General features: G+C 38.8%; 2 protein-coding genes across 2 annotated transcripts in view; both read left to right on the plus strand.

Annotated features, from left to right (window-relative positions):
- The window catches only part of LOC131538747 (gastrula zinc finger protein XlCGF8.2DB-like), a 149,236-nt gene that overhangs the window by 123,912 nt on the left and 15,941 nt on the right, over positions 1 to 9,383 (plus strand). The gene's annotated exons all lie outside the window — the stretch shown is intronic.
- Positions 1,226 to 8,044, plus strand: LOC131538778 (uncharacterized). The gene is made up of 3 exons (XM_058772890.1): positions 1,226 to 4,809; positions 4,972 to 5,409; positions 5,576 to 8,044. The coding sequence occupies exons 1-2, from the start codon at positions 3,829 to 3,831 to the stop codon at positions 5,032 to 5,034; spliced, it is 1,044 nt and encodes a 347-aa protein (XP_058628873.1). The 5' UTR covers positions 1,226 to 3,828; the 3' UTR covers positions 5,035 to 5,409; positions 5,576 to 8,044.

A 9,383-nucleotide genomic window follows, 5' to 3' on the forward strand; every position in this document is an offset into this window, starting at 1 on the left:
GTGGGCCCATCTGAAATTAAGTGGATGTTCCTTGCATTTGGATGCTTGTCTCGTATGCTCCTCAGCACCGGGTCAAGGTGAGCCCATGTGGCTATGGCATTGTGCTGAAGACAGTCTGAAAGCGATGCAAAGGACTTCACCTTCCCCCCACTGAGATAAATAACTCCAGTATGGAGGGTTACCTGCTGGTTGCCACCTCCAAAGTGAGTTTCTTTTATTTCTCTGCTATATTTACAAGCGTAGTTCTCACTGTAGTCAACATGAACTACTACTTCATTCTCGGTAAGGGACTCTCTCAATTTCTTCAGACTTTCAGACTGATGCTTGATGTTGTAAATGTGTCTTGAGAATTTTGAGAGGTGGTCCTGTGTCAGTTCTACAAGCTTTTCAATGGAGGTATGTCTCTTCTCAAGAAAAACATTCCTCACTTCCTTCTCTTCAGTGGGCCCATTTGTACTTTTTTTTTTGGTACAGATTTTGTAACCCACTCTTCCCATATTATGATGTTTTCTTTCAGTGAAGGATCCAGTGTTGTGGGAAATTTCTTATTCTTGCAATTGCTGCATGTCCTGTACATGCAGGATATATCATTGCCACTACACACACTGGCCTGCACAATGTCCCTTGGAGAGGATGTGGCTACGATTCCTAGCTGATGCAGCTTTTTTTATCTTCAGTCCAAAATTTTCATGCACATTTCTATCTTTTATTCTACGGTGGACAATCCAAAATGGCTTAAGTTTGCAGAACTGAGACATGGAAAGTTTGTGCCTGGGATTCTCAGACTGAAATCTTCTATGAAGATTTGCCATGTTGTCTGTCAAGGCTCTCTTGCGAAATATCTGGCCCTTTTTTCGAATTTCACCAAATTTGCCAATTACAGTCAAAACTTCATCTTGGTGAAAGAAGTGGCTAACAGTTCTGCGCATTAATCTTCTCTGGTTGTTGGGTAATATTCTCTGGTGACTTCTCTTTCTGGATATTTTTTGGACCTCTCTGCCTTCCATGTTCACAAGTCCCAGCTTTCTCTCCCTCTTCTCAGTCTTTTCTTTAGGTTTATAGTCTCTTTAGTCTGCTCCAGAATCTTCTCTTCCATGTTGCACAACTTTCCCCTCAATTTTGATAGTGTTTTTTTTCTTCTTTTCTTTGTTTTGGGTGATTATTTTGGGGTAGATGTATTTATTTGTCTTGGTGCCTGTATCTCATTTTTTGGGGGAGTTGAGTTGACGTCATTACGCTGTAAAATAAAATAAACATAAGTTGGAAACTCAAACTTTAAAAAAGACAGCTAAGCTTGCCAAGCTTTGGAACTTTCAAGAATAGTGTATGTTGTTTTAGTTTAGCTTAATTACAATTATTACAATTATAATTATACTCAGTTACTTTAACTTGTGTAGACCAAACCGAGAATTCAGTACACCATACAGATATACTTATTGAAAATCTTATTCAGTCTAATAGTGACTTGAAATAAAACAGGACTGTTACAATAATTAGTATTATTCATTATTTTTATTCTATCTTTTATTTTATTTATTATAATTATTATTACTGTTAATATAATTAAGTAAACACTAAAATGTTAAATCTTAGTAACAAATGTTTGTCATCATAAATATTTTGGCAAAAATACACAAGTTATTCAGGAGCATAATCTGTGATCAATTAGTTGGACCTGACCATAAAACCTGACACTTTAAGCTACTGCTTTTTAATATTTTAATAATATAAGTTGTTCCTTCTAAATGAACTATAATTTTACGTATTTATAATGTTGACTTCAACATTTGAAAGTTCAGTCAACCTTTAAAATTAGATTTATTTGACAAAATTGGAAACTGGATTTTTTTTTAACTGGGACATGTACCTGCTGAGACAAGAATGGCTGTTCTTTTGGGGCAGCTTCTTGACGATTTTCTTGAACTTCATTTGCTTCTTGAATAAGCTGAAGTGAATCATCTTCCTCACTAGATGGTGTTGTGTCTATTCTTTTATAATAACGCTTTGTTTTCCCGCCACTGTCTTTTTTTCTTTTCATGTTGCTTCGTAGTCAGCTCTTCAGTTTTCTTTATTTTGCCAGTCTGTTTTCATTTTTGATACCTGGAACCGGAAAGAAAGCATGACATTAAATTAGCATGTCTCATAACATGGGGGGGGGGAACCTTTTATCTACACATCTTCATATAGTATAGACTTGATGCTTGTGTGTGTGTGTGTGTGTGTGTGTTCTATACTGGGCCTGAAGTTGTGGGGTAGAGTCTTTGAAATTAACTGAAAAATTAAGCAAGAAAATAAACAAATTACAAACAGAAGAACAAATAACTGTTTATTTTGTAAGCTTCCTCCATACATCTTGGAGGGAATAGCTCAAGAGATCAAAGTACACAAGTCACCAGGCAGAATTCCAGTCAAGCAAAACTCAATTTTCTTTATTCTTCCAAAAGGTGGAGGGAAAAGGGAATAGGAAAAAACTCGAACACAAATAATTCTTCTTCCTCAAGTAGTCCTCGTAGCAGCCAATTACATCTGGATGGGAGACAGAGGAGATGCAGTATTAGTCAAAGGAATTCGATCTACTCACGTCCTCCAATAGGCCTCTATCCTTGAGAGCTCACTTGGGGTAGAACCAGTTCAAAGCCTGTTCTCTATAACTGCCAGCACCCTCCATCTGCTCAGCTCACTCGCTTCTTCCCCTTCTGAGGCCTGTTTGTTCTCTTTTATGTGTCTGCTAATTGGCCCAACCGCCTGCAGCTGAGGCTCCCTATCAGCGGGGAAACAGTGCACACCTGTGTTGGAGGAGGTATCCCTGGTTCTGAACATTACTGGGTACCCTGCCCTTGTGTCCGCCTCTGCCAGTACTCTCCATGGTGCTGAAGGTGACATGCGTCTTTTATTGACAGCAAAATGTTAAACGAATTTTGTGTCTTAAGACATGAAATTCGTTTAACATTTTGCTGCCAACACAGTAGGGAAAAAAGTGTCACAGAGAAAATAAAAATGTACAAAAATTGTATTCCTTATTTTTATTCGTCTTGTCAGGATACAGTTCGTTTAACCTTTACAACACAATAGGAACAATTGTCGCAGATGGGAAAAAAAGTAGGTTGTACAAAAATGGCCTATTATAATTTTATTCGTCTTGTCAAAATACTAAATTCGATTAACATCTTGCTGTAAACACAGTAGCTTAGGAAAAGTGTTGCGGAAGAAAAAGAAATAAATAAATAAATTAGACACCTGTCATTTAAAATTATAGGCTAAGCAAAATATAAACAAATCCGAGTTGAGCGTACTTCAAGGACAGCGCATCCACCATCTTTATTCTGCTCTGTCACTCATCGACAACCTGCCTGTTCTGTCTCCGGGCCGTATATTCACTGGTAGGTTAGCCTGCTCTGAGCATCGTTATGCACATGCTGCGCCACAGACACTCGCAAATAAAACGAAACACTGGTTCATGCGTGCAGCGCGTGCATAACAGTCAAGTGCAGGCTGTACCCGTGCTTGAGTAAAGCGCAGATATGTTGTTCTGAAAAGACGTCGGGAACGGGATATTGTTAGACCGCCCGCTCCCATTCAAACTGCACCAGAGTTACCGACCGCAACCGCGTTTTATTCAGGAATTTAATCCCGCGTCGCAAGAAATTGTCACGGGTATGTGGTTTTAGCGAACTGAAACAAATAAGACTCGAAGAACTAAATAAACATAAACACACTTTCCATTTAATGACGTTAAGACGAGACGAAGATCAGGGGAAAACTGAGGACTTATAAACGGAAGGGAACAAAAGAGCAAACAACATAATACAAATCAGGTGGGGACAATGAATGATAATTAACAAACGAGAACAGGAACTAAACCATATAAGGACAGACAGGATTTCAGACGGGTCGACATGTGACAGAAATCTGGTCGCCGCGGGAATGCAGACCTCTAGCGTTGAGTGTTTGGTGATCAGTGGACTGATTGACTGGATTGCAATGGAAGCTTTTATTGGTCTTCTCATCCTTGCTGGAGTTTTTAAATCCCACGATGAGGCAACACAAAGCCTGTGGCATGGAGAGATGGAGAGAGCGATTTTTCGGGCTACCATGCCGCTGAAAGATTTTGAGAGATTGTCAAGTGTGCTCCGTTTTGATGACAAATCAACAAGAGCTGCAAGAAGAGAAACAGACAAGCTGGCACCCATCCGTGAACTGTGGGAAAAATGGGTAGAAAGGCTTCCCATGATGTATAATCCTGGCTTGAATGTAACTGTAGATGAATGCTTGCTTGGGTTCAGGGGCCGCTGCCCGTTCAACCAGTATACAGTATGCCGAGCAAACCAGCTAAATATGGTCTCAAAATTTGGGCAGCTTGTGATGCCAAAAGCAGCTACAGCTACAATATGCAGGTGTACCCTGGCAAACCTGCAGGAGCACAACACGAGCGAAACCTGGGCAAACATGTGGTGCTTGAAATGCTACATTATCTTGAGGGGCACATTGTCACGTGACAATTTTTTCACCTCCTATGGTCTTGGCACAGAGCTCTTACAGAGAAAAATAATGATGATAGGAACTGTAAGAAAAAACAAGCCAGAGCTCCCAAGTGCTTTGGTCACAAGAAGAAACAGGACTCGTTTTTCATCTTTGTTTGCATTCACCGAGACACACACCATCGTGTCCTACTGCCCAAAAAAGAACAAGAACGTGATTCTTATGAGCACCGCACACAACGATGCAGCAGTAAGTGAACGTGAGGACAGAAAGCCGAAAATGATTTTGGACTACAACACTACCAAAGGTGGAGTGGACAATCTGGACAAGGTATGTGCTACTTGTATTTATTCACTGCTAATAATAATTGTATAATATTTGATAATAACTTAGTCTAAGCTAAATGGTAAACTGAAGTTGAAATCAACTGGGGGAAAAAAGTTACTAAAATTTAAATAAATTTACTAAAATTTTGTGCGTGTAATATTCTAGATCGTTGCAACATACACATGTGGACGGAAGACAGCTGGCCCATGGCTCTCTTCTTCAATATAATCGATGTCTCCGCCTACAATTCATTTGTGCTATGGAGGGAAATCAATCCCACCTGGAGACAGGGGAAAAGTTCAAGGAGGAGGAATTTTCTGGAGGAGCTGGGGTAAGCACTGGTGTACCCCTTCATGAAAAGAAGGCAAAGCATTCCTCGCACACCAGCCTCTGTGAGTTTCCTAAAAAAAGTGCAGGATTCCATGGATGAGGAAGGTGGTTCCTCCACGGCTGTTGACTGCAGAGCTGGTGCCTCCACAGTTGGGCCCTCCACGGGTTGTGCCTCAGCGGCTGGTCCATCAACAGCTGGTCCCTCTGCGGCTGGTGTTTGTAGAGCTGGTCCCTCCACGGCTCGTTCCTCTGCGGCTGGTCCCTCCACGGCAGGTGCCTCCGCAGCTACATAATTATACATAATCTTATACATACATAATCCGCATGCATAATCTTCCATATAAAAAATCTTCCATAGTGCAGCTTTAAAAATCATTGCATATTCAAACACAGTTGTTTATCCTGTCCCATACTAAAATTTCTTTTTGAAATTCTCTAGGGTGAGGCTGTCTCAGATTTATTTGGTCGGGATGAATTGGATGAGAACACTTTTAGCACATCTTCTGAAGATACAGATGCAACGGACAGTGAAAGTGAGGTTCAAATACCAACAGATGATCCACTTCACAAAATTGGCACAGACACAGGGATGGACCCATTTCTCAAACAACAGGCTCCATCACAAAGGCAGAGGCTCTGCTGCTGATAATGACTCATGCTGCTGTACATAATATTACTGGCTGTCAACTAAATGACTTGCTGAGACTGATTAATTTCCTTTTTGGTAATGATGTAGTCCCAGGGTCCAAACATTTGTTTAATAAGATATTCAAGAACAACTCTGAGATCGAGTTGAGTTTCATCTTTACTGTCGAGCCTGCAAATGTCACATTGGAACACAAAAACTAGTTACTGACCAGAACATCACACAATGTCCATCCTGTAATGAAACAGGATCACTTCTTTAAATAATGGTAGCTTCTTTATCAATGTGCCAGTTGCACCACAGATTCAGAACCTTCTGGAAAATCCAGAAATTCAGAAGCACCTCAGCTATCGATTTGACCGACCACACAGTGCTGAGAATGTATCACAGACATCTTTGATGGAGTTATGTATGAAAAGTTGTCACAACCTGGTGGGATTCTTTCAAATCCTAACAATGTTTCATACAATTTTTAATTCTGATAGGTCCCCTGTTTACAAATCTTCAAAATTCTCTATATGGCCTATACAGCTACACTTGAATGAACTGCCCCCTAAAATGAGATTTAAGCATGCAATCCTTGCTGGCCTCTGGTTTGGAACTCATGAGCCATCTATGCAAGTCTACCTGAAGCCATTTACAGAACAAGCAAAGTCACTCGGTTCTAAAGGTGTCTTGTGGAGAAAAACTGATAATCAGTCTGTTCTCTCCCTTTGTTCACCCCCAAACCCCACTCCAACACACACAACCTACACTTTCAGATCTTTGCTACTGTCAGTCATGCTTTTGAGAATTGTATTTAACAGTAAGTGGGAAACCTAGTTTTGAACAATGGAAGTAGTTGATTACTTTAGCCTGGAAATTTGCCAGGAGTCGACAACAGCATGTCTTGCCTTAACTGTAAAATTGTGAGAACAGAGAAAAGATGTTAATGAAAAACAAATGTGAGTTTACGTTCTCTATAACAAGTAGTGTTTCATTATTTTACAAACATCACACAATTGATTTTGTAACTTTGGTGCTTGTGTTTATAGTTTTAAAAGAATTCCATCCTTGGAAATAACTGAAGTATATGTAAAATAGTACAAAGTGTTACAGAAAACAAAGAAAATGATAATCTGTACATACTAAACGTCTTCAATCAGTCCTCGATGACTCAAACATTCCAGAAGTTATATTTATGTATATGTAACTTGTCTGAATGGGAATTAAATTAATATAAATTTATGTATCAGATTATGCTTTATGCATTTCTTGTAAAAGATATTGTAAAAAAAAAAAAAAATTCTAGTATTTTTTAATTACTGATGACACTAAAATTGTTACTTATTATATAAATACTGTGTTTGTTTCATTTGTATTTTGTGTACAAGTCTATTCAAAACCCAAACACTTGTTAAAAATAAAACAGCTGATTATATTTGGTCATACAACTATGGTGAATGTATTTCTTCAGACAATAATTTAATCTGATTTGAGTCAGGGCATGCTACAGATTTATGCTATATTTTATGCTATAATTTATTTGTGAAATCAGTTTTATAATTTAGTTTTAGACTCCTCTCAGATATATTATATCATTAGCAACTGGAATTATTTAAGCTGTACCATCTAGCCTGCTTGACTATGATACTGAACTACCCTTGAATTTAACCTTGTCAGTAAGTGGAACAATCTGATTCATTTGTAATTAGGTAAAATAGACACCAGCTTGGCCAGGTTCGGAGACCAGCTAAAACCAGCTATTTCCAGCTTAAACCAGCTAAAACCAGCCAACCAGCTTAGGCTGGTTTAAGCTGTTTTTTTCAGCAGGGTTGAGATATATTAATCCCAAAAATTCGTCAAACACTCATTTATACAGCGTTTTCAACATTAGTAATCCCTTGTTTAACACATAACACATTCAACAATACAAACGCCACCATGTTTTATTCAAACATCATCTTAATTTCTACTTAATAAACTCTAAAAACGATTAAGTCGTCCATTAACTAAAACACATACCTCTCCTCAGAGTGCCTCCCACGGACTGAAGTGTACGGCACCCTGGGAACATACCACTGATCAGAGAGGGGTATACCAATTAGCAAAACTCCATGACATAACATCTTTCTCTTAGAACAAATGCAGTATGGAGCAATTGCAGTTTTTTTTTTTTTTTACAAACACAGATGATTGAATGCCACGTAGAACACTCACAATTCCCATCTTGTATGAATTATATATACAGTCTTCAACCCCCCTTAATAACATGTGGGGTACTCCAATCTGAACTTCTTTGATTTGTTCTTTTCATTTGTTACTTCTTATAAATGAAATTAATTTTGCTGAAACGCAACACATTCACCCCATTAGAAACTTTAGGCCTACTTCAGTTTTCACAGTAATAATTAGTCTACTGCAATGTCTTAAAGGTGCTGTATGTAGGATTGACACCGAGTGGTTGAACTAGGTATTGCAGTCCAAATTCAAAATATTGGAGACGGTTATTTTCACCAGACCCCTCCTCCTCAGACTTGACGCACACACAGGTTGCCAGATTAACGACATCAACAGGAACTAGCGCACATGAGGATGAATACAATTAAATACGCTGTGTTTTCCGCCAACTGGCAACCTGTGGTGCCGAAATACAATTGGGTAAACTGGCAGTGGGCGGGTTTCACAAATCATAACAAACACAGACATTCCGGGCCGGAACGCACATTTTCAAAGGAGAATAGCTGACTGTAGCATTGTTTTTCAGATAAACAAGTATGTTAACTTAGCATGTTTCTTAAATATCTGCAAACATGTTATGGTATTTTTATGCTTTAGTAGAGTCAAAATCCTACATACAGCACCTTTAAGACCCAATTATAGGCTATACTTTGGAATTATGAACCGAAGGGGCGTACGCACGCGTACAAGGTGTTTCAGGGCCGCTCACACAGCATAAAAAAATTATATTGAAATATTAAAGCATTTTCTAATTTTTAACCCATGAAAAAAAGAGGCAAATCTAGCTTAATTTCTGTTCAAACGATCAGGAGGTACACGGACCTGGGAGTAAGAGTATCCTATGAACATAAAATAAACTAAAGAAAGTATTAATATGAGGGTAATATAGATTGTAATGCCTTAAAAATATTACACGTTCAAAATTGCCACCTTAACACGGCCAGAATGTGCGCGTTGAGGAACACGTTCTTAATGTGGTCAAACTGTGCGTCTTTACACGTACCAAATAAATGCTGCAAAAATCGCTGCCTTAACACGGCCAAAATGTGCGTGTCTACACGAACAAAAGAAACGCGGACAAATTTCACACGTTCCGTTTGAAGACTTTTGGCCCCATCGGCCTTCTATACGAATGAGGCGAATAGCGCGTGTTTGCAGAAAATGCATTGCGCATTTTGCGTCATTCATGTCGCCTGGCGCAAATTCGCCTCTATTCGCGTCTGTGAATAGAGTACTTAATAGTGAATTGTGCTATCAATTCACTATTAACTATGAAGCATATGTGATATTTCTAGTTAAGAATTACGTCAAGTGTCTTTATATGAGCTTTTTTTCAGAAGAAAGAAATATAATTCACTGATTAAAGCTGTACATGTTTTAC

This window comes from Onychostoma macrolepis, chromosome 04 (genome assembly GCF_012432095.1).
Source record: "Onychostoma macrolepis isolate SWU-2019 chromosome 04, ASM1243209v1, whole genome shotgun sequence".
Classification (NCBI taxonomy): domain Eukaryota; kingdom Metazoa; phylum Chordata; class Actinopteri; order Cypriniformes; family Cyprinidae; genus Onychostoma; species Onychostoma macrolepis.

Coding starts and splice junctions, on each gene's coding strand:
- LOC131538778 (XM_058772890.1), top strand. CDS start 3,829: ATGATAATTAACAAACGAGAACAGGAACTAAACCATATAAGGACAGAC. Junction 4,810..4,971: donor GAGTGGACAATCTGGACAAG/GTATGTGCTACT, acceptor GTAATATTCTAG/ATCGTTGCAACATACACATG.